The sequence below is a fragment of the Chlamydotis macqueenii genome, chromosome 2, assembly GCF_036417535.1.
Source record: "Chlamydotis macqueenii isolate bChlMac1 chromosome 2, bChlMac1.mat, whole genome shotgun sequence".
In the NCBI taxonomy this organism is placed as follows: Eukaryota; Metazoa; Chordata; class Aves; order Otidiformes; family Otididae; genus Chlamydotis; species Chlamydotis macqueenii.
The window spans coordinates 128,968,252-128,993,999 of record NC_141557.1 but is presented as its reverse complement, the minus strand read 5'-3'; the positions used below and the strand labels follow the sequence as shown (position 1 = coordinate 128,993,999).

Here is a 25,748-nt window from a genome sequence, read left to right as displayed (position 1 = left end):
AGGAGAGACCCGGTAGGGCGGGAGGGTGGTTATTACTCGTTCTGGGATGAGGCTGAAGAAGGTGCGGAAAGAGGCTCTGCCGTGAGGGCTTGGGGGCGGCCAGGGGAGCGCAAATTCCGCGCAGCCGGACGGCGGCGGAGCGCGTCGCCCGGGCGGGAAGGTTGACTTCGGACCGCGCAAGCCTCCTGCCAGTTGTTGCTTTTAAACCAATAAGGTTGGGACAAGAGAATAGCTGCGGTTTGCGTTACAAAAACAAAACCCAAAGGGGGAGGAAAGGAAAAGCGAAAAAAAAAAAAAAGAGGAGGAGGGGGGTGGAAAGGGAGAAAAAGGGGAGTGAGGAGGGGAGAGGGCGCGGGAGCGGCGCCGTGCCCCCCGGCACTGCCCGGGCAGAGCCACAGGGTTGGAGGCAGCCTCGGCCGCGGCTTTGTCTGCTCCGCTCCGCGGCCCCGCTCCCGGCCCCGGGGCGCGCCTGCCCCGCCGCGCCATGGGAGGCGCCGCCGCCGCTGTCGCGCTCTGAGCCGGGAGCGCGGAGGCTGCGCGCCGCGGAGAGGGCGCGCCCCGGCACCCGTGAGTACCAGGGCGGGCGGCGCGGGGCAGCGGGAGAAGCGGAAAAAGGGGGAGGAAAAGAGCGGGGGGGCGGGGGAGAGAGGGCGACTTGCGGCAGCCGGAGGGCAAAAGCAGCCCGGCAGCGGCGGGGGAGAAGGGGGGCGGCGGGGTCCCTGCGGCCGTCCCGGAGCAGAGGAAGGCTCCGTTCAGGGTGGCGAGGTGCGGCCGTTAATTTTGGCCGTGTTTCAGGCTGGGGTTTGCCGGCTTCCCACGAAGCAGATGTTAGGCGTTTCTGTTTATTGTGATCAGCCAGGCTGGGTTGGGGGTGGGGGGGTGGGTGGCGAGAGGGGGTGTTTGATTCTCCTGTTTGGTTTCCTACCGGTGCCCGTGGTTCGGCAGATGGGGATAACGTGATGAGAGTGAGATGCTAAACTCGGGGGGCGGGGGGGGGAAGTAGGCGCGTAACAGAGGAATCCCGTAGATCCGTCTGAAAGAGACGTGCGAGCGTGAGAAAAATAATAATCATTTTTTTAAAAAGTGGAAGGAAGAATGCCTGACAGGGATTTTGACAGCGCTTTCTGAAGCAGGAAATCCTTTTGCTTAATGTGTTTAAATTTCCCAAACACCGAGGAAAACACACAGATCCCCACAGGAGAACATTTCAGGATGACAGAATAAACACCTACACAACTGAAACGTTTGACGTTTCTTGACTTTTTAGGTGGCTTGTGTAGAGCGATGGTCTTAGCACGAGGAAGTTACCGAGCTTTTGAAGTCCCATTGAATTTACATCTTGTTTTTGAGCAACCGAGACCCATGTCACATTCCCAGGTCTGCATTTCTCCCGGTGTTTCTGACAAACACCAACAAGAGGAGGGACTGCCGTTGGCAGGGAAAGGCTTATTCTGGAAAAGTAAAGGTGTTAGTGCGTTTAAAAGTGTTTCTTAGAAGTTTGGTGAGGGTTTTTTGGATAAGTAAACATTTTAAAACGAGGCAAGCAGAAGAAATAAAACCTTTAAGAAAAAAAAAAAAGATAATAGTACATTTCATGTAGTTTGTTTAAATTTAAAAATTATCACTGAGAGAGAAGTTTGGGATAAGAAATGGGAATGTTGTATAGCGTATCGTTGAGAGTTTTTAACATTAGATACCGCGTATAAAAATTCTTTTATTTTCCATTCCATACCGAGATGGTTCGCAGAGCATCTGCCAGAACACAGACTGCTCGTTTGGTGTGTAAAATAAATTAATTATAAATAAATTATATATATAAAAGATAAATGTGTATATGTATCTGTAAATATATATACATTTGTGTATACACATTATATACTTTTATGTATATAAACCCGTATGCACACAGCATTTTACGTGTTGCCCAGGACGCCCGGTATGTAGCCAAGCACCTCACTGCTCTCGGAGTTTTCCCAAGGCCTGGTAGGGTCTGGAAATGAGCAGCCATCCCCTCTCAGCAGCTCTGTGCACTGACAGACGGCTTGAGTCACGCTTTGCCCTTGGAGAGCGGCGAAAAAAAAAAAAAAAAAAAGAAATGAGTAATCATTTTGTTTGAATTGCAATAAGTATGAAATATTTCTCGGGAGCCAAAAAATCTTGGAAAAGCAAAAAGACATTCTTAAGCGGCTGGTCATAATAGGAGCATTGTCACATTGTAGTACTTCTTTCTCCAAGGGAAGAAAGTGTTGGGGTTTCAAAACGTTTCATTCATAAGCATATGTACTGAGCAGGCAAGATAGCGCTTTTAGAAGAATTTAAACTAGTAATTAAAAATGAAATAACTGTAATTTCCTGCTTCTGGTTTAATAAGTGCAATTTGTCTGTGATGGGAGTATCTAGTGAAAAAGCTCTACCTCCTCACTTAGAGCCCAGCCATATGATTGTTGGAAGAGTGAAAGTCTTACCAAGTTTTACGTGTTGCCAACAAGGTGCCTTTTTGTAGTCGATCTGCATTTTAGTTTTGTAACATTTTGGCTGTTGAAGCCGTTATGCCTGTAGATACTGATTGTATAGCACTTTTAAGGAGGCAAAGAGTGCTTCTGGGGGAGAAACTATCTTTTTATCCCCCCCCCCCCCCCCCCCCGGTTAAAGAGACAGATTTTTATTTTTTTTTCCCTAAGGAGGAACACTCTGATTTAAAAACTGCCATTGTCTTTGAAATTTGCTTCTTTAAAATAGAACTGTATTTTAAGAAAAAGTGCATGTGCTGGCTATAGTTTTCTGAGTTAACTTCTTATTTTCACTTAGAAAATGTCTTTTCAGCTGGAAAAATTTTTTAAATTATAGCCATTAAAAAAAAAAAAAAATTGCTCCTAGCAAGCGAAAATACTGTAGAAAACCTGTAATTTAGACAAGTACCTACATTTTATTTGCTCTGTGCTGGTGAAATTTAGAATCCTTCCCATTTACAGTTTACTTTTCACAGAACATTATTAACTTTTTGGCTTCATACATGATCTTCTGTCAGATGCTTTTGATTTGTAATTTAGCAAAGTATAATAAACAGTGCAAAAGTCATGAATTTTCCTCCGCATCCTGAGCTCTGTGGTAGGGAAAATGTGATAAAATGTGTACCTTAAGTCTTGTTTGATGATCTCTCAAAGCAAGTTTGCCTTCTGGAAATAATTTCTGGGGTTGAAGAGCATGGTATTAACAGATTTAATGTGGCTATTCAATGGATTGGTGGAGTACTATGTGAGGTTTAACAAAATGAGAGAGACAAATTGAACATCAACAAAGCCTACATCTGTGAAGAATTATAAATTTAATTAGAAAAAAGGCAAACTTAAAAGACCTCATTAACTAATCAGAATTTGATGTTACTGATTTAAGATTCTTAAATGGATGAATTTTAAGTAGCTTTGCTATCATTGTCCCTTTTTTTTCTCACCATGTACTATGTAATGCCCAAATCTGCAATCCGTATTAAAGAGAAAGATGTGAAACTTAATTACAACAATCAAATTATACACAGCAATATTTTTGAGGTATTAAGGAGAATGTATATGTCACTTAGCATATAAGGCATTTTTAGTTTAAGCGGAGTGCAGAGTATGAAGGATGAGTGACAGCTCCTTTTTTTCTCTTTTCGATTTTTTTTTTTTTAAATTTACTCCTTTGTCTGGCTGAGTAAGGCTGTTGCTTTTTTTTTTTTTTCCCACATTTTGTTTGATATGTGAGTTATGTTGCAGAACTTCGATTATCCAGAGATCTGTTGGCAAAATGGGAGAATGTATGAGAGCAAGCATACGCCACCCAGAAATGTTTTTATTCTATGAACTGGTCGTCTGAAGTGTGGTTCCTTACTACGTTGTAATTTTGTACTACACATAAAAAACTGAAAGCATGTGAAGTGTAGCATTTTGTAAACTGTAACTAATTTCACTCACATCTGTGTCTAATTGTTGTCTGCATTCGCATTCTTGAGAGTAGATTTATTTTTCCTGGACCACTCTGTGGATTCAGCTGACCAGCCTAAGTGAGGATTAGTTGTTTTAAAGTTATTTTGATTAAAGAGTCATTTTTAAATATGGTAACGTGCAACACATGGTTTAAATAATCCTTGAGACACAAAGGAATATATCTAAAGTATGTCTAATGAAAATGAAGATTGTGGATATGAACTTTCACAAATCATAGGGTGTTAGAGGACATGTAAGGTATATATTTAATTCACTATGAATGAGCTGAATTTTTTTTTTGTCCGCTCCCATGAATCCTTAAATGAAATCTCTCTCACTGTACACACATGTGCACATACATGTATATATTTGTAAGTGTACTGGAGTTATTATTTTTTAAATTTGGCTAAATGAAATAGTGAGGATTAATCGCATTTTAGAGTTTAGTGAAGTATGAATAATACTGTAGAGCATTTTGGAAAATATCAGTTAATTAAAGGATCTATTTGAAAAAGGAAGTTTCTTTTATTATAAAATACATGTTTTAAAGGATCCTATGCAAGACGGAGTGAAGATAGCTCTGTAAGCAAACTTAGTTCTCACCTATAATTTTTTCCAGGTGTTTAGAAGTAACAGCAGAAACATATCCTAAGGCACTCTGCTGCAGTTTCTGGGGTGAAAAACTGGAAAAAAAAAAATCCAAAATGTACAGTTTTGGATGTATCTGCTCACTTAGTTTGATTTGGCATGCGCCGATGCATTGAAAAGGACATTATGCAGTACTTTAAGTACCCAGTTATAAAAAGATTGATGTTTTTCAGCGTGCATTATTGCATGCTTCTTGACATCATTTGTAACGTTCTGCATTGCCTGGCTGCCCCTAGCAGTTGTTTACTCTTGCTAGTAGTAATTCTGTCTGTGATTAAAAGTAACAAAAAAAAAACCAAAAAAACCCTGCAGACACATAAGTAGGATTTGCTTGGATGATTTTTATGGCACTTAAAATGCCTCATCTCTCTTGTCTTTGCTCTGTGATCATTTAAGAGATGTCAGTTCAGGTTGAATGGAAACGCACATGAAGGATTCTCAGTGCAGACATTAAGAGGATATATACCTCGCTCAGAGAAGTTTTTGTGTGCTTTTAAGCTAACAAGTGTCTAGCAGCGTATCTTCACCTGAATTTTATCACCTGCTGACAATCATTACTGGCTACAGAGAGGTCTGTTAGCAGATCAATGGTGTTTTTTTGGTAGGATATTAAAATCCTATTATGAAAATATAAGCCACCTGACTTATAAAAGGAGTCATTCTGTTGAACTGGAAAATTATTGCTGGGCTTCCCGGTGGAACTAGATTCTTTTTCTTGATGAGTGACTTCAGAGGTAAACACTACAGCTTCCTCCTATTTATTTAGCCAGAAGTGTTCTTTTAAGTGGTTTTATCAGAAATCTCATTAGTGACCGGAATTTTTATGAGTAAGACCTCATGCAATAATGTGTGAGGTTTTTATTTGAATTTGTCCTGGTTGGAGATGGGCTCATTTTGGAGACGGCTGTGTAATACTGTTTGCCATATAGTGAAGATTTACCCCAAGTATACTTGCACCTTATTGTCCCCTTCCAAAAAAATAGTGTCAGTCTCTCCGGCTTGACTGAGCTGAGTTGACTTGTGGGTTCCCAGCTGCCCAGGCATGGAGCAAGGATGACAAAGAGTGGAGGAAGAAGAAAGCCAACATGATGAGGGCAAGAAGCTGTCAAGAGTTAAGGGGATGGGAGGGAGAGATAACCTGGCCAGCGATAACAAGAGCAGAGAGGGATGGAGTACGCTGTGGGGCTTGGGGCTGGAATGGTTCCTGCTGCCCTCGGCGGGGCAGTGCGATGGGGTTACCTTTGCCAGGGTGCGCGGCCGTGCCGTGCTGCACCGTGGGAGGAGTGAGCCCCTCTGCAGCTGTCACGGGCCCCTGATGAATCACTATCCCGTCACTTGGCTGCCGTCCCCCGACGCGGGGAGGAGGGAGAGAGACCTGCCAGGGAAACAACAGTTGAGCCTTCAATTTAAAGACAATATGTCTTTCACGGGCACCGTGCCCTCCTCCTCTCCTTTTGGGTTTAAAGGCCAGAATTGTCATCCGTGGTGATATCCTTTCTTTAAATTAAGGCCTCGTAGTAAAGCGGAGTAACAGAGGCTTCTGTTTGTTTCCCTGGTTTACAGGTGCAGAAGTCCCAAACCAGTTCAGATGTTGCTGTTTCCTCAAGCTGCAGGTAAGGATTTGATTGAAATTTTTTTTTCTGCAAGCCTTTTGATTATTTTTTTTTTAACTTCAGGTGATAAGTAAATATTTATTCTTGTTTTCTGCATTAAACAGATGAGTAAGTGCTGGAGTGTTGCTTTTATGTGTATGCGACCAAATCTGTAAACCACGAGTATGTACGCTTTTTCACTGAATTGTTTGTGTTTATATTAGATACTGGCCTTTCGAACTCATTGCGATATCGTCCTTTTTTATGTGTAGATTGGTTTAGGTGATGAAATATAAAAGGAAGGATTTGCGTTTAGAACTTGTGATAAAATCTCAGTTAAAATGTGAAAACTTCATAGCTGAAATGACACTTAGGCTTAAGGATATTTATACCATTACTGTGGGAGGAATTTTTTATATGCTTTTAATAGTCTTTAAAAGAGGCTAAGCATTTCTTTTAAACTGAAAAATTCCTAGTTCAAATGCCTTGGAGGCACAGTAACCGATGAAATTTCTACTTGGAGCAATTACTTAGACTGAGTACATCAAATAACATTATCAAAAGTTTTAGCTACAAAGAAATGGAAGGATGGGACACTTCAACCATAAACTTCCCCAACGTCAGCCAAGGGCTAGCCTTTTTATATAAGGCTATTAAAAACACAAATCGGAAATATTCAGCTGCTTGTGCGCTGTATAAACATTTAATTTTTTGCTCTGAATCAGAATTGCTCTCTTCTTATTTGGACGAAGTGACAGCTGCTGAGATAGGGCAGAGTGCTAAGGCACACTAACGCCTGTATGGATTCACTGTATGTTGGCTATATCCCTTTTCAATTGGGCACGCTTTATGTAATCCACAAAGCAAACAAGTGAGCAGACATAATAATGTTTTAATGCTGCATTTGTTTCAACGGAAACAGAGGAACAATTAAGTAGTTTGCCAGAGTAAACACATACATCAGGAATATCTCATTCCCTGTCAGTAGATGATAGGTTTCCACAATTGCTTCAAGTGTTTTATTTGGTTTGGAGGCCCATTATATTGCCACTGAGTGGTAAATCTTGAAAAAGCAGAGTGTTAATTTGTTGATAAGAGAATGGATGTCTTTGTGTATTGGTGATTCCGTCTTTGTATGTATCTTAAACATTCATGTCACCTTGTATTTTTGAAGTACAGTACTTCATATCTAAATTTTATTCTGTTAGAAGCTGCAAAAGTAAGTACGGTAGCTGGTCAGTGTGGGGCTACAAAAAGAGTTTAGCGTTAGAAAAGATCAAGTCGGCAGAAGCTGTTCATTTTTTTTTTTTTTTCTAAATGCTTTCAGGACGTTGATTAATAGCAGGCTGCATCTCGTGTAGGTAATTCCTCTGTAGTCCATGTTGAATATGTCACTAAACTAGTTGCATCTTGTTTTCAGGTCTATGGAAATGCAGGATCTAGCCAGCCCACATAGCCGACTAAGTGGTGGTAGTGAATCCCCCAGTGGTCCAAAACTTGATAACTCTCATATAAATAATAATTCCATGACACCCAATGGCACAGAAGGTGAGACACTATTTTTTAAATTATTTCATAGTTTGTTCTTTCTCCTTGTTGCACTAGTGTGCTAACAGTCAGTAAGCCATATAGAAAAAATGTTTTGCTATTTTGGGTGTTATGTATTTATGTAATATGGTGTATAGAGCCCATGTTCAGTGTTTATCATTAGTTACTCTTATCAAGTTTCAGCAATAGCTTTCATTTCAGGTTTATGTTCCTTTCATGGACATTAAATGGACTCAGCAGGTAGCATATGTAGAGCTTAAAAAAAAAATTCCACAAAACCTGAAAAGATAGCTTAATGATGAGAAAAAAAGGAGGTGTTTACAATTGTTGTACAACAAAACACAATCTTTCAGTCTTTTCCTCACTATTTTGCAAGCTCCTAAGGCTATGAAAGTTTTGTCAAATAGGCTAATAAAACGGAGTGTTGAAATTTCCTCGGGCTAGCTTGCTGCTCTGATGGAGTGGCCAAAATTCAAACAGGTGTAGTAATTCAATGGGGTAAGCTGATACCTATTTTTCAAGAAGCAGTCAGGCAGTTGATAAGTTATGTTTGTTCTCAGTAGAATACTAACAGCAGAACAACCTAACAGCCTTGCCGGAAATATAATACATATATAATGCATATAATAATGCATACAGTGAAACACAGAAAGATTTATATAATAAGCAGTGAAAAATACTCTTTCCTGTAATGGTTCTATGACACTAGTAGGAAAGATCATACATGACATTTGGCTAGCTGCGTGAACGGAGGTTTTAATGCATTACTAGAAAAAAAAAGAGTCACACAGCTTCGAATATTACTTTTCAGTATAAACGTATAGCTAAACAATTGTTGTAGCAAAGATATGCCTTTTTTTTTCCTAGGAACTGGGTCATATTAGTGCTGTCAGACTGTTTAGGATTATGGACATGCATTGCATTCTTCCAGGAAAGGCACATGTCAATCAAACAGATGTCGTCCCCCCTCAATTCCCCAAACATCTCTGTTATTCATTCTAATTGGAGTCCTCTGTAGTGGGGAGGGTTTATGGGTTATCAGATTAACAGGCATTTGTGCCAGAGTTGTGTATAATTTACTTTTTGCTATTGCTGTAAAAGTATTCCTGCAATCAAATTTTAAGCCTCTTCAAAAAAAAAAAAGTATCTTTTTAAAGAATATATAAAATGCTTAATGTGTTAATGTAGGATAAGCAGAAAAATATTTCATGTCCACAGATGAGTCTTCTTTCTTTTAAATACCTAAGTAGATTATTATATTTTTATATTGTATTATCAGATATGTAGCAGTTTTGGTACAGGATAAAATCGCTTGACCCTTTCAAGTTAAAATTCCTCTAGCGCACAAAAGCCTTTGCTGTAAATTTCATCAGCTTTTGTACCTTCTGTGTAACTTGAAAGTTTTTTAGTAGCACAAAAATAGGGAGTGTTTCTTGAAACACTGAAAGACACTTACCATCTGGCTCGACTTTTTGTTCTAAGTAGTTGTTGTGTGCAGGCATATACTCTGAAAAATGAGGTGCTTAATATGACTTTGTCAGGAAATGAGCTATATATTGTATCTATTTATGCACTGACTAGCAAATAATTTTGGAAATAATATCCCGGCTTCTAGTTAGGTATCAGAGTTTATTGAAGAAATTAAATTAAGCCACGATAACTTATTATCTGACATTAGAATTTAAAAGTTTAGGCTTATTCATTTTGGGTGAATTCTACTGAGAAAGCTCTAACTTGCAATACGCGTTTACCTTCTGAGATGAAGCCAAACGGTTTTCTTTTGTTTGCCATTTTCCCTCAGGTGACATGACCCTCCTCAGCACCGCAGACTGGTTGCTAAGCCCTAGCACACAGAGCCCCTCAGGTTTGGGTGGCTGCGGTGGGCGCAGCAGGCTTGGGCGCTCTGCATGCATTTTCAGATGCTGTCCAGAAAGCGTTCCGAGAAATAGCTTGTGCTCGGCGATTCTGGTCTAAACTTTCTAAATTGAAAATTCCTGTCTCTGATTGCTCTTAAGTGACAAATAAGGAAAAGTTTGTGAAAGAAACATAATTGAATAATTTATTTCTGAATTAGATGTGTGCCAAGAGACGAAATTTGTGAGTAAAGCAGATGACTAAGAATCTGAAGGTGGAATTTTTGCTGTTAATCTATTTTATCCTGAGAAAATGTTTGGTTTGGGTTTCTTGAGCTGCTAAACAGGCTTAAGAAAAAAAATGGAGTGAATGTAGCAAGGGTTTCTTTTCTTTTTTTTAATGAAGGGTGAAGTAATTTTTTTTTTTTTCTGAGATTCTTGAAGTAAAATCCTGCAGGTTGTAAGGATGCAGTCATAAGGGCTTTCCAAACACCTTTCTTGAAATGCTGCAGTGTGGTTTGCTTGCTTGTTGCACGTGGAGTGGAGATGTGGGTTGCTGAACCTTCACATGTTAAATATAATATGTGAAACCCGCTTCTAATCTACTACACACTCGTTCTCACTAACATGAAAGAGCCCTCCTTTTCTGGCATAAGGGACCTTCATGTGAATGAGAAACGGGACCTCTAGGTATTTGCATGCTATAAATATCTAGTAAAGATATGTTAAATTTGATTTGACTATGCGTGTGATTTCGGCAGTTTTCCATACCCCGAAGTGCAGGATATGTTCACCAAATGAGGGGGAAGGGGAAAAAAAAAAAAAAAGAAGAAAAAACCTAAACTGTCCCAAAGTGAAATGGCCCTGTTTCAAACAAATGTTCATTAATTCCTCTAAGGCACATTTTCAGACTTGTCTCTTATTGATGTTGTTCTACAAGAGGATGTGGTTGGAAGATAACTCACTGTTATTAGGTAATATTTTTAGCTTCACACTTAGTGGTAAATTTTCAAAGCACTGAATGGGGATTTAGTTGTGTGATCAAGTCTGAGTTTAATCTCTGCATGCAGCTTTGATACAATAACTCTTTGTGTGCTTAATTTCACTTTGGCAGAGCAAAATTACTGTAGTGCAGAACTGACCAGGTAGTGCTGGCCGAGGACTGCAGCTGAAGAAATTCAGGGGGTTTTTGATGACTGCTATTTATTTCCTTCTATCTAAACATTTTTGAAGAAGTCAGATTTACTGCTTCTGGTCTCAGATAGCAATTCCTCGATGGGATTCTTTTAGAGCATAATGATTTCTGTAGAACAAACACCATTCTTTTAAGCTTGTTGCACACTGTGAGACAGTCTTCATGGCTCTGGATGTATGTGTGGCGAGGGGAAAAGTAGCATTTCCTTAACATCTTAATTAAAAAAAAAAAAAAATCATAGCTAATAAGAAGTAATTACTTTGCTAGTGTTTGATTTTTTTTTCTTCCTTTTCTCTGGGCCAGGCAGCATGATCTTCAAATCAGTGATGGGGAAGTAACAAGGAAATTATAGACCCTGACCAGTCAGAAATTTCCCAGGATTACTGCAGATGAGTAACACTAAAATGTCTGGCTAAAACACTCAGAAAAATCAGTTCAGGCATGCCAAGGTGGTGCTGATGATATAAATACTGCAGTATTTGAGTTTTCCATGATCTCTTTAAGTGTTTTTTCACAAAATACTCTCTCTTGTAGGGAACAGCCAACAGTGGACACCATTAAAAATTTGTCCCTGTATGACTTGCCTAAGAAAATCTGTTATTAAAAAAAAAAATTGATTGAAGTAAATGTTCATAGTCATGCCTTATCTCTAATCTTCCTTTGTCAGCGAATCACTGCGGTGGGTTGATACTGAAGGAGTTAAAGAAACAATAACAACAGTAGCCAATAAAATTGCCATTTGTTAAGTTTTATCAGACAGTTAGTGGCTATTTCAACAACAGTGCCCACTTCGGTAGATATACTTTAGAGGGGAAAGGCTGCGAGTAATCAATAAATTTGAAAGGAGTAGCAAAGCTGTTTCCCATAGTGGACAACTGCATTCAGTTTCTGCCTACAGTGATCTTTGCTTTTATCTAAAGAATGTAAGTCAGTTCTGATGGATTACATAGAGTGAGAAACAGAAGCCTGTGGCCCATCATGATGATGTTTTATGCAGCTGGAATGGAAAAGTATAGATGAAGAATGGGAGAAGGAGCCATGGTTTTCCAAGCAACTACACTTTATCCACATTAAGAGTATGGAGCTGCTTCTGCCCTCATTTTTGAGTGTTCAGAAGGAAGAAGAGAAGGCATTTTCATATCAGGTGGGAAGGGAAAATGGATAACAAATTGAAGATCAGATTTTCAAAGATACATAGGAAGAGAGGCTTCAAAGGGATTTGGACATAAAAATTCCTTTGGAAAAAAAAAAAAAACAATTCTCACTCTTTAAGTACTTGCTGCAACATGAGAGTAAGATCCCACACAAAGACATTCAAAGCTCCCCACTTCATGACTGTCTGATGGGTGGCCGTTAGAAAGGTTGTTCTAAGTCTGGTGAATGTAAATCCATCTTCAGGGTTTCAAAAGGCAGCGTTGTGTAGTATGTTTGCTGTCGAGCTGCAATATTATAGAATGGAGGAAAAAACTGTTTTCACTATTTTGTGAAGTAATGGTGGAGTAAGATGTGGAAGTCCATAGAGAGGGTATGAGCTGGTTGTTGTTATGATACATGATGTAGACTTCTGCAAGTAAATGATATGTTTAGTATTCATTGTAATTCTAACAATACTTTGTAGCATTCAAAATAGGTTTTCAGTATTGCAATCAAGCCTAAACATTGGCAGTGAATAATTTTTAATTTTGTATAAGTTATCAATAATTTTTGATAGTTATTCATAATTTTGTGTACTTTGGAGTGCAAAGTTGTGGTAGGTGATGGCAATCAGACAAAATGATCCTCCTTCGGGAAATGCTTGGGTTCTGGTATCATTTAATTGCTCATTTCTGGAGTTTCTGCCAATTACATATGCTGAAGTTTCTAGAGTTGCATTTGTGATGAAGAGCGTGATGGTATGAAACTTGTAACTGATGCAGGGATAGACATCCAGGATAGCAGAGTAAAGGTAAATCTAATATTTCCATTTCAGTAGAGTGTTAGTATCAGGAACTATTAACGCTAACTTCTTTACTCAGCCCCAGAAGAGTTGTGTGGCCAGAGGCAAAGACTGCAATGGTCCCAGGCCCTGGACTGGCACAAGCACCCTGGGGGTCTGTAGGGGCTAGTAATAATCTTCAACCTGCTCCACTTCTGAAGGCTAAAAATGAGATACGCATTACTGCCCGTTTATTTGAAGGCAAGGGGCTGACTTGAACTGTCTTTTCTTCCCTGCTCTTTACCTTTTTCTTCTTGCTGTATTACATTGGCTTCCTTCCAGACTCTTTGTCATATCTGTGCTTTTATTCTTCTGCTTCCTCAGGAGTCCTTCCGTCTGTTCTGAGCACATGTAGCATAATGCTCTATTATTCCTCTTTCATAGGATTTTGGCCAGTGAAATAATTTGTCTACTCCTCTCTTGGCTCAGTCCAGCAACTCCTGTTCAAGGTCTTGAGAAGGAGACCAGCTAATAAATGTTTATGTATTTATTGTCTTTTCTATATGTATGTGCATCTTTTTGTGAAAGCTTCACTGTCTTATTTTCCCCCATAACATTTTCCTGAAAGAAAGGTGGCAACATTCACCTCATTTAAGTGCAAAGTTGATAGCAATACTGATTTCCACAGACATTGGAGGGAAAGAAAATACTCCAAAAGACAAATGACTTCTTTAAAAAAAAAAAAAAATTTAAAAAACAATGGAACATCTTGGAAGCACCATTTTTTTAGTATCATTTATTTTTGCAAGCTTCTCATAAACACGTTCACAGCACATGCCGTTCCAGACGGTGGATGGGGCACGGCGGTGCGAGAGCATCCTCTCAGTGGGACCCTCTGAGGACCTGCTGGCACAGTGGCTTTGCACAGGCTGTGAGGTGTCAAGAACCTGTGAAGATATTCACTACTTCACTGAAAACTGTAACTGCAACACATCGCACTAGGAGCAGCGTCTCTCCAGTGGGACCAGACTGTTATGCATGGTCTGTAATATCATACACTTGGTCCATTATACAGATGAGAAGGAAATCCAGCCCCTGCTGTTGGTGCACAGCAGAAATTTCAGGGAACAGGAGTAGAACATCTTAGACTAAGATCACATTGCAGTCGACAATAGGGTGATACTTGAAGAGCCTCAGCAACTTCAGAGACTTGTGACTTGATGATTTAGTACTTGCATTTGCATCTTGTAGTGTTCTGAGGGGTTTTGCTTATTGCAGGTAGATAAAAAAAGCATGAGACGGTTACACTTCAGGGTTAGCCAAGTTATCTGACCCCTGGCCAGTGAGTGAAGTACCTGTGCACCTGGTTTGATGAGATAAGCTGGGGAGTCTTCTGCTGATGATGGGTGGAGGGAAATGCAAGCTGGCACTGTCCCTCTTTGTTCAGGCGAATTTCGCTTTAAATCTGGGAGTCCTGGAACTTGGACCCTGGCCAAAAGTAGAGCATATTACTTCCCACTTATGAAAAGTCCCACCTGCTTTGTCATTCTGTTTCTGTCTTTATGTCTCAGTCTTGCATCTTGTACACCTAAATAGCAGAGCGGGCTTAACTTCTCCATAATGCTTTCTGTTCACTTGAAGCCCTCTGTGTTCCCAGAAGGCAACAGAGGACAGCCTTCTTTGCCATTAATGGCTGGGGCTGTGTTGTTTTGCGGTCATTCTGTCTGGCTTTGGTTAAGGAGTATGGATAATTTACATGGATGCTGTGCAAACTATTACACATGTGTAGGGGAGTTGCCATGGTCAGATTCCCAACTGAGGATTTAAGAGGGAAAAAAAAAAAAAAGAGGAAATAGTCCATAACACTTCTAAAAGGATGTTTCTGCATATATGCTGTCTCCGTTTGGACAGGAGAGATACAGTCATCTGGTATAAATTGGCAAATGAGTGTGAAAGGGTAAGAACATCAGTTTGACTCAGACATTCTCATCTCCTAACTGCAGTGAATGAGACTGTTTGAACCCATGCCTTTACTTGTCAGATGAATATCAAGGTTAAATCTTGATTAGCAGCTACAAATACTATCAACACTTGTCTCTGCCCAGATGGTTTTGTGTTTGAACTTTTTTTCTGATTTTGCACTATAGTGGTGATGCTATTTCTTTGTAAATTTAAGGAGTTTACTGCTAAATGAGGAGGTTGCAATGACATTAAGGCTCTTTCAGTTATAAAGCTGTAACGTAAGAGGAAGATGAAGGTCATGGGGGAACTGTGTATGCAGTGAAATCTAGGTGTTAGCCGCAGCCAGAATACTGCAGAAGTTTTGAAGCCTTCTCACATCAGAGGAGGGGAGAGCAGGAAACAGTCTGGGCTTGAACTAGAATGTGCTGCTTTGAGCAGGGACTTTCTTTGAAACATGAACATAAATTTAGGCTGGAAATTACCTTGTAGTAATTACCTTCTGGTAATTTCCAGACAAATGAGATTCAGGAAGAGTCCTCTGCTTTGAGAAGCAGGGGCAAGTAAGTTTATCAAGCTTCATGATCAGTGGCTGATGATTTGATAGTCTGTGATAAAAAGAGAGAATGTCCTGGATAGGAATTAGTATAATTGAGTAACCTGTTTATAAGTAACATGTAACCTTTAGCCAGCTGTTTATAATTGCAAGGTTTTTCAGTGAAAACAGTTCAGTGTTTGAAGAAAATTATGGAAAATATCATCACCTTAAAGATTCAAGGTAGAATTTTTATCCCGTTACTGACAGTTACCTTTGAGCTTTCAGGCAGGGCTTTGAGCTTCTAGTGGGTACAGAAAGAGGATGGTATCAAGCAAAATAGTGTATGAATAATAATGGATATATGAAATACTTAATCAAGATATCTACCTGGTGTTTAGCTGCTAACATTATTTTAAGATATCACCCTGAGGGAAAACAAAATAGAGCTAGAGATTGTATTTATATGTATGTCTGTAAACAAACTAGCAGCCTTGCTTAATTTGTTGAGACTTTGCCCTGTGAACATTGAGAGCTGTCAGCCAGGAATGACTTAATTTTGCCCACTTATTCATATAATACAAAGATTCTAACATTATAGTATTAATTTAGTCTTAAAACTTCAAAATTAAAACGGATTTGATAACTCTGCCATGTTTACAATATTTCTATTCTGGTTTAAGGTATATGGCATAGCTGTTGACAAAGACTAGTTCAGTAGAGCAAGGCTTATATGTGTTTTAGACAAAGTAATTTTTTTTAGATATTTAAAAAATCTTACTTTTGCATGCTTAAAGGTGCAATCTTCATGATGTATTCATATGACTTTTGTGTTAGGAATGGCCAAATGTTAGGTCTCTAAATCCATATTTAAAATAGCCAGTGTCTCATTCCTCATAGCGCTCTTTACTGCTGTATACACCAGTGGCTGCATGACAAGCTGTGAACTAAGAAAGTTGTTATTTGGCCGGTGAACCACACAAACTTGTGGGTTCTGGTCTGAAGTTGTCTCTCAGTGGAGACAGAAACTGCCATGTAGTCACTATTAACCACCTTTTGCAATATCACTGACAAAACAGGGTACATTGCACTTGCAATCTCTGAGTGTTTTAAGAAGAAATATCTTGACAGTCAATATAACATTAGATCAGCAGATATGCTTAGAATTTTTATGCTTTTTTTTTTCTCAGAGCTAGCATATGTATTGTTATCTGCTACTTCTGTTTTTTCTCTTATTCTGTTGTGTTGTTTTCTTATATAGTTTATTTTTAAACCCTATTTTTAGAATTTCATAAATGACTAGAAAAGAAAAATAAGGAGGAAATATATCTCTCTGTTGACATAGTTTCTTAAGCTCTTTGGTGTATAAACCAAATCTATATCAGTAATTCTAAATAACTGTTGAATTTTTGTAGCAGATAAGATTTCTTCTTGAACTTCTTGTTGATATTCTGTTTTATTACATGAGTGATTTTGCCAGCACTAAAACTTAGTAGCATATTGCTAAATCAGACTCTGTCTCTCTAATGCAAGTCTAATAATTCTGCACCTCTGTAAAGGTCTGTTTTGATAAAGGAGCAGCAGAAATGGGAACTCTCCTGTTTCACTTTCTGCGGACTCTGCCATGAGTCACCACACTGTTGACAGTTACTGACAAGCTTGCACCGTGTTCTGTGTAGTTGTGGCAATATTCCCGCTCTTTGCCCAGTGTCATCCTGTGAAAGCTTAGGACATGTTGCAGAAATGTTAATTGTTATGGAAAATATGGACAGCTGAAATCCAGAGCATGCTTAAGGAGCAAGCAGCAGGGCCAGATCTGTGCCCATCCAAAGCTTTGCTTCCTTTGACAGCGCCATACATCTCTCGTTATAGACATGGATTAGACATGGGTAGATTTAGATTGGAAATTAGGAAAAAATTTTTTACAATGCGAGTTATAGAACACTGGAACAGATTGCCCAGAAAGGTGGCGGAAGCCCCATCCCTGGAAACGTTCAAGGCCAGGCTGAATGAGGATCTGAACAACCTGACCTAGTCAGGGATGTCCCTGCTCCTTGCAGGGGGGTTGGACTAGATGACCTTTGAAGGTCCCTTCCAACCCTAACCATTCTATGATTCTATGATTACTGATGCGCTGCTGCGATAGACTGACAGATTCATAACCTTAGAAAATCCCTTCGCAACAGTCTTTCCCCATGATTCTGGGAAGGAAATATGCTCCTTTGCAGGTCAGTTTTTGCCTTGGGCAAATGAAAGACCTTCCTTTGCAGTGAGACTCCACATGGTAAATATTTTCAATGGGTAAAACTGTGACTGTTCTCAGTTTATGTCTTTGTATAGCAAGCTTTCATCTTCTCAAAAGGTGTTTAGACTCAGAAGGAAATAAGCAGTCATTTTCTGGCATTTTGATTCAAATGCTTGGGGAATGAAGGACTTTTCAGTTCCTATCCATCTTTATTAAATTCCCAACTAGCTGTGGCACAAAGGTCCATTAAGGTCATGGTTGTTCCTAAAGACAACATGATAGGGCTTAGTTATTACCACCCTACTAATGGATATGCAGATCAGAAATAATGTGTATCCTGTTTTTCGTATATTCAGGAAATACAACAACTGAGAGAGGAACAGTTGTTATGAAAAATCTGTGAACCCTTCAGTCAGCAAGTAGAATTCATTTCTGTGAAGAAGGCACTGCATTGTGTTTCATGTATATTGTCCTATATCTTCAAAAGTAGCATGTGTAGTAAACAGCATTCAGTTGTTGCACTAAAGTATTGCTCATGAATCACAGAGACAGAAATTCCATTTTGATGAGTTTTTTTTCCCAAAATGGTATCTTGAAAAGGATCTGAGATCCGTAGAATTGCAAAGGCAAGTGAAGTAGGCTTTTAAACCAATGGCGAGAGAGGCATTTAGAAAGAAATTATCTGAAAAATCTTTATTTAGAACAAATGATGCTATTGGTCTCTATATTGTGTGAGGTGGCTCGGCATAGTCCTGCTAGTTTGGGGTGATCCTAACAATGATATTTTATTTTATAAAGAATGTAGAAGAATTGTTTCTGCAGTAGAGAAGAATGGAAGAGTGTTGAGAAAGCATATACTGAAATCTTCCACCCTTCCTACCCCAAGTTAGGTTAATCTGTCTCATCTTCCTCCCTTTTCCTCCCAAACAGCTGTCAGCTATAGAGAAAAGCATCTTTCTTTATTATTTCCAAAAGTATATTTGCATTATGAAAATCGGGTTCAGAAGACTTGCAAATTTTTTTTAAACCTGGATTAATCTACAAGGGCAGTATTATTCTGACTGTAAAATGTAGCTGTGATATACTTCTAAGACAAAGCAGAAGATAATGTAGATGCTATAATTCTTGGTATTTAGATTAACAAACTCTGTAGAACTTGCTGTAAAAATCTGGTAGTTTCTGGAAAATTACTTGGGATAGACACTTTGCAACAAATATTTTGTTGCATCTGTGTTTTAGGCTTTCGGTATTTAGTTATGAAATGGATGTTGGGTATGTTATATGCTGTGTTTTTGAGAAACACATTTGTATTAGAGTTGTCGTTCAGATCATGAATGCAGTCTTGAAGTGAACGTCTTGGCCACCCTTTCTTACCACATGTTAATTCACCTTGTGGAGGGTCTTGAACTTAACTTCTTTCAAAAAAGGTGCTCTGCAGGAGTTCAGCTAATGTTCTCCAGCTGCTGATGGGTGCTCAGTCCTTGGGACAAGACTAAACCTAGCATGAATAGCCCCACCTAAGATGCCCAGACTGTGGATAGTGGACTCTCTGCACCAACCACTTCGCTCTGTGAAACCTTTCTTACTGGGCTGCACTGCTTGCTAATGTAGATGTAGCCAAGTTTTGTGTGGAGGTAGTATTGATCTCCCGAGTTCGCGTGTGCAGACAAAACATCCTGGGTGAGAAAATAATATAGTGGGTGATTAGTACAATCTTGAGAGATTGCATGTAAATCCCTTGGATGAGGTCTGGTGAAGGAAATAGCAAGGCATGCGAGTTAAGAATGTGATTGGCCAGGAAAGGAAAGGTCCTTTGTCAAAAGGGGAAAGTGCCTGTCCCTCACGCTTTGCAAACCTGGCACCAAAAGGGTTTCTACTAGTGATGGTTGCAATTCCTGAACACATATGTATAGACACACATACATGCACTCACGCACACCTATGTCAAGGTGACACTAAGGTTTTACATGTTAAATAGGGTGCACTTTACCTTGGTTTTCTTGGATTCACTTTCTGCAGTGTTGCTGAACTGCAGAGGGTCCTCGCTGAAAGGTCAGGTATGCACCAGCGCTGGTGTGTGGGAAGCGGTGACTGTGTGTGTCAACAAGAGCAAAAGCGGTGGGATGTTGATAGTAAGATCAGCTCCATTGTTTTCTGAAACGTCATCCTCAGTTGCTTTTGGTGTGCTGTAACTCCAAAAGCTAGGTATGTAAAAATGGATTTGAGAGATTGCCATGCTGATCTGATAACTCCCTGGGAGTAGGTATTGTGCCTGTTTGCATCCATGCCAAGTCAGCCTTGTCCTTGCTCCATGGATCGGAATACTGTTCTTGCTGAGATTGCGCTGGAGTATCAGAAAGCGAAATTTATATACTTGAGCCTTTATTAAGAGTCATTAATTATGAAGCAGCATGAGCTAGGAGGGAATCTCTCTTTCTGTCATTCTTTTTCACTTCCTGACAGCCATGCTCGGTTGCAGGTACAGAGGGAATAACATTTAAAAGCATTCTTTGAAATATCTGGTGAGGTCTCTGTCCCCTTTGTTTGTTCAGGGTTGCTGAGTATAAAGTTAGTTTTCATTTTGAGAGGAGAAATCCACCATAAGGAAAGTGTTTTACTTATCACAAATTCTAATTTTTCCTCTGAGAAGTTATTTGGATGGAAAAAAAATTGAATAGCCCTCAGAGAAACCCATTTAAAAATTATTTCCTTTTTTGTCTTACTCAAATTGCTGTCTTTCAAGTTTGTAAATGTCTGTGTGACCTGATCTAAATGTGGACCCTTATTGTTGGGTCTGCAGGATTAAGAGGAATCAGGACAGGTGCAGAGAGTTGCATGGGGACTTCTGGTTTGTTACAGTGGCTCTTATTCCTTGGGGACAGAAATAACCCTCTTGATCATTTTATATGTATGTGTAAATCATAGCTGCCAGTACTTTGCATTGTTTGTATACACAAATACATAAAATGCAAAATATCGATAGCCATGATTTAAAACATTTTTGGCAGATTTTTGTTTTATTGAATTTGTGGCTGTAGTGAGTGTGTGTGAATGCATGTGCAAGAATATTAGGTGCATATAGAATATATTGTATTTATATTTCTATAGTTAAAACAGAGCCAATGAGCAGCAGTGAGATTGCTACTACTACTACCACAGACGGGTCTTTAGACAATTTCTCAGGATCAGGTAAGGAATAAACAAAGGTTTTAAGCTCAGCATTTTTTCATTTATTATTTTCTTATCCCATGTGGTCTAAATCTGTGCACAGCTGTTAAAAAGTATTGTGTGCTTTGCAGCTTATGCCTATTTCTGTTCATCTGACTCAGACAGTGTAAGTCAGTAGGAGTTTTCCCCGAGTAAGGAGCACTACAGCATCAGGTTTATTGATGTCCATTGACATCTTCAGTGGGAGTCTCACTAGGGAGTATTCTGGCCTTTTTGTTTTCTGTGAGTAAACATACCTGCCTCTGTGATCAGTGTTGTCATTTAGGGGTAGGTCTTCTTCATTTATTGTATTTTATTGTTATCAAAGTATTCATTCTTTTGTCAGGCTTTTGTCCTTCCTGGAAGCCAAACACATCTTGGCTGCTAACGTACAGGAGACATACACTGTGAGAGAATCCTAAGATGTTTGCACAGTTTTGCATACCTATGGATTAATTGCAGTATTTCAAGCACATCGTTTTTATGGTGCAAATCAAATTTAAAAAAGGATCTAATACTACGTTGTGGGATTAGATTTCCAGAGTAGCAAAATTTGACATCTCGCAACCAGCCAGGCTCCAAGTAGCCAACCCTTTTCTGGTCTTGTCACAGCCTCCATTTTCTGCGCACGCTGTTGAGTATGAAGATATCAAACTGGAAAGGCAAAAACAAAAAAAGGTTTCTAGAGTATTTTAAATCTCTGAAAGAAGAAATGGTAGCTGTGTATATCTGCGGTGATCTGACAAAAGGTCAGAGCATAACATTTGACAATATCTGCAGTTTCACAGGCCACAGAAAAGAGAACTGTCAGGTGTGGAAGGCATGGAAAGAGACTCCCTGCTTCCCCCATGCTTTGCAAGTGCTCCAAGCCTGTAAAGATGATGGATTTTCCCTGTAGTTGGCCAGGAAAGGGGTAGCTGGTGAAGGGTAATTATCCGTGCCTTGTTTATTTCTAAGTACTTAGCAATAGGGCCTGTTGTTTCTCCGGCTGTCTGATTTTACAGTAGTCTCGTAACCTGCAGCTGACCCCTTCCTGGCAAAGGCTTCAAAACCCACCTTGGGCTTAGAGAGGAAACGACACCCAAATGGGCACCAGAGAGGGAAGGGCTCCGAAAAATAATGCCCAGAGCACGCCGGCACATCCTCAGCACTCTCAGCAGCACCCAAAAATACCAAAAGAAATTGGGATGGGTTGGCATAAAACTCTGTGTCAGCAGTGAGGGAGAAGCTCGCTATTTACTCTCCTAGGCTTAAGTGTGTCACTAAGAACATTTGCACATTAGTCTTGACATCTTTATGCAATAATGAGTGTTCTGAAGGTCTGAAAGCATTTTGGAAAGCAGATAACATGGAGGAAAAGAGAAGGAGGTGTAATATAGTAATACATCATCTGCATTATGGAATTATTTTTTTAAAAAAGAGGCACGTGCTCTGAAGTTGGCCATATGTTTTCAATCGAGGCATGCATAAAGCTCCTTCATAAAATGTAGGTCTTAAAAATTCTAAAAGTTAATAAAATGTTGCACTTGAGATATCAATAATCCTTTGAAAATATGGAAGGAAATGTTTCCATTAGGAAATAGGTTGTTTGCATTGAAAATGCTGCCTGTGTGTGAGCAAAAAATAAACTATTACTCAGGAGTTATACAAAGGGGCAATTTAGTATTTGAAGTTTGTAATCAAGATTTTAATGTTAAGCATTCTTGCATAGTTCCTGATAAAATATTATTTTCTATCTAAGGTATCAATGATATTTGAATTTAATTAAAATCTTGTTAATACTCTGAAATTCTATTAGGAAAAATAATATTTATCTTTGGTGTGTGTATTTACACTTCTGTGTGCTTTCTTTTCTCCTTGGTGCAGCAATTGGAAGCAGTGGTTTCAGCCCAAGACAAACACACCAGTTCTCCCCACCACAGATTTACCCTTCCAAGTATGATATCTTTTAAAAATAATAATAGTAGTAGTAATAATAATAATAACTGAAATAGGCAGATTTTAACCTCATTTAAAATAATAATTGGGTCCATCTGTTAAGTCATAATTTAAACCACAGCAGCTTCTAGGGAAAAAAAAATATTTTTTAAAAATACTAAGAATGTGTTTGAAAAATATTTTTGAAAGTTCTTATTTGACTTATTCATTTATTATTGATTTCTTATTGTTGTTTTGTCTTTGTCTTACAGTTTCTGTTGTCTAGCACAGCCTATAATTATGTGTTAATGAAGTAGCAGGATTATAATAAGGCTAAAAATAAGTACACACATGTTTGTCTAATGCAGCATCTGTCCTATTTTCTGTCATTTGTAATCAATAGCAGACCATACCCACATATTCTTCCTACCCCCTCTTCACAAACGATGGCTGCGTATGGGCAGACACAGTTTACAACGGGGATGCAACAAGCTACAGCTTATGCCACCTATCCTCAGCCCGGCCAGCCCTATGGAATCCCTTCATATGGTAAGAAGTCCTGTCCTTGTTATTTTGTTCCAGAGGTAAATATTTTTTAGAACAAGAGCACCTTACCCTTGCATCAGTGCTTAGTGGGACAGCTGTGCTCTTGAGCATTTCTTCTGAAAGACTGGTAGTATCCCCATTGGAGTGAGTGATGCTTAATTTATGTATTAAAGAACTAAGCAGCTCTTCAAGAGGATGACTCTGTTTTGGGATCAAGGAGAGATTCATTAGGTTTCTATTGGTGATATAAAAAACAGCACTGAAATGGGGAAAAAGATCTAAGGACCTCCATTACACAGGCACTGCTCCTCGTGACTTGCCGAGGAGCTCTGCTCTCCAGCAATGCAATAGGGTAAGTCAATACATAAAGCTCTTTATTTCAGCTAATCCAGAACGGGATCCCAGGTGAATTAGTGAAGCTGTGCTGATTTTCAGCAAGTGAAGAACTGATTCTAAAAGACCCCCACCAAAATATCTTGTTTTCAATGTTTTAAAACTCCCTGGAGGTGAAAACTGAGGTAAATTGCCATTAAAGCTCTGCTTGCCTGATGGAGGAGATAATACTAAGAAGCAAATATTTTTTAAAAAATTTAATTTAAAAACAAGCTGCTGTGGGTGAGACCGTTTTGCTGCCAGACTGTCTGCTGGCAGACCACATAGCAGTTCAGCAGTGAAGATGCATTACTAGAAAATAGGTCTTCTATTCCTCTGAGGGAATATATTGAAAATATACAATCTACATGCTTTTAGCAGTATATTTTGTAAAGACACATTCAGGTAATGTAAGTTTTATACCAAAAGGACAGAACTCACAGTACTAGCTGTGCCCCTTAAAACCATTAAAACTTCTAAGTGCAAAACTGGTAAATCTGTCATCCTGAAATCTGCAAGTTGACATCCACTGAGTCCCAAGCATATCCAACTGCAGATTACTCTGGGCAACAGGTACAAGAAATAGATTATTTTTAACTTTAAAACTCAGTTTATTATTATTTATAATTATTTTATTATAGATTATTTTTTTCTTTACTTTAAGAAAATGTGTTTCATTAATATATCATCAATAATTATGATCCAAGGAAACATTCTTCCTGTGTTTGCAGCCTTGATTAGTTACTGCCAAAAATATGGTTATAAACATGAATTGGATGTTTCAGTTGCAGTTTGAATCCGCATATTTTAAACTTAAACAAAATACTTTTAAGGATATTTAAACTACGTTTTCAGGAGTAAGGAGATGGGGATTCTTGCCCCTATCACCACAAGCACATATTGCTGATGAGAGCTTGTCTGCTATTTGCAGCTGGATCAGGTGAGGTGATAACAGACAACTCCCTTTCCCCCTTGCGCTTTTCTTGACCTATTTCTCTTGCGGACATCTTGTGTTCATATTTGTTTAGCTGCGGTGGCTTGGGCAGCCCAAACAGTGACTTTTTTGTTTTTTTGCTTGGTTCCTTTAGATGAAATCCTGACCTCATTGAAGTCAACTATAAAACTGCCACTGCCTTCAGCAAGGCCTTGATTTCACTACTTGAGTTCAGTTGTCTCGCTGTCGTCGGAGCTATAATTGAGAGTTGCTTTTCATGGCAACTGCTTGCCGGGGGTTAACGTACCTGCCTGCTTTTTTGTTTTGTTTTCTTTTTTTTGCCCAGTCCATTCCCCATACCTAGGACTTTGGATAATTTTGCCTAACATTTTACATTGCAGAGCTGCTTTTCACCACTGAACCCCCCAGCTTGTGAGACAAGTGGATTTTAACACCAAGTAGATTGTACTTTTCAGACTGTGCCTCCTGACTGGGGCCAAGGTGTTCCTCACTGAATTACTTTATAGCAGTAATATTTAAAAATTTTAGGACCTAACACCATATATATTTTTGTGTATTTAAGGCACATCATACAGTCCGTATTTCCAAAATAAATTATGTGGGGAACATTGACATGCTCCTTTGCAATAGACAAGAATGGAAGCCTTCTTTAGAGCTAAAATTCTCCTCTTGGGTCTGCAGCTTAGACCCCCAAGCATGATCTGCCTTGCCTTTCGCTCTCCCAGGCTGAGACCTTCAAGTAGGTATAAAGAGAGGAGACTTACAACATATGTGAAAGGAAAAACTCAGAGTTGGAGTGAGGGGCTTCTTTCTTTTTATTTCCTTGCTCTGGAGCTTACTGGAAGAAAAAGTATTTGTGAATTCACATATCAACGTCCCTGAAGTTTTCTGTCTAGGGCAGAGTTTGGGAAGGGGCTGTCTCAAATACACCTCTAGCCTCTTTATTTTTCCACTCCCCCACCTCCACCGTGGTGCAGCTGAACAGGCAGGAAGAGGGGTGGAGGGGAATGCCACTGACAGCTGCCTCCCAGGGGCTCCTGGCTCTGGTTCATCTGCAAAGCCTCTGAGGAGGCTGGAGAATTTCCTGAAGCTCCCTCCTCCTGCCTGCTCCACCACCAGCATCTAGCAAAGGCTTTGCTTACCAACTTCTTTTCTTTCCAGACAGTGGCAATCCACTTATGTTTTCTCGCTGTCCCTTCCCATTTCCTTGCACACGTTAGACTTGGGAGAAGGAGAAGGGAGCATCAAGGTTTGAGTGGAGGCTTTCTGAATGGGAGCAGGTGGGAAGAGTAGGTCCCA

At 39.5% G+C, this 25,748-nt stretch overlaps 1 protein-coding gene across 1 annotated transcript in view; it reads left to right on the top strand.

Annotated features, from left to right (window-relative positions):
* Positions 1 to 468: 468 nt before the first annotated feature.
* The window catches only part of EYA1 (EYA transcriptional coactivator and phosphatase 1), a 92,358-nt gene continuing 67,078 nt past the window's right edge, over positions 469 to 25,748 (top strand). Inside the window, exons 1-6 of the mRNA XM_086742399.1 lie at positions 469 to 567; positions 6,174 to 6,223; positions 7,623 to 7,750; positions 20,561 to 20,641; positions 22,526 to 22,595; positions 22,980 to 23,125. Coding sequence (XP_086598525.1) covers positions 7,627 to 7,750; positions 20,561 to 20,641; positions 22,526 to 22,595; positions 22,980 to 23,125 — 421 coding nt within the window. The 5' untranslated portion in view covers positions 469 to 567; positions 6,174 to 6,223; positions 7,623 to 7,626. The remainder of the gene's footprint in view (positions 568 to 6,173; positions 6,224 to 7,622; positions 7,751 to 20,560; positions 20,642 to 22,525; positions 22,596 to 22,979; positions 23,126 to 25,748) is intronic.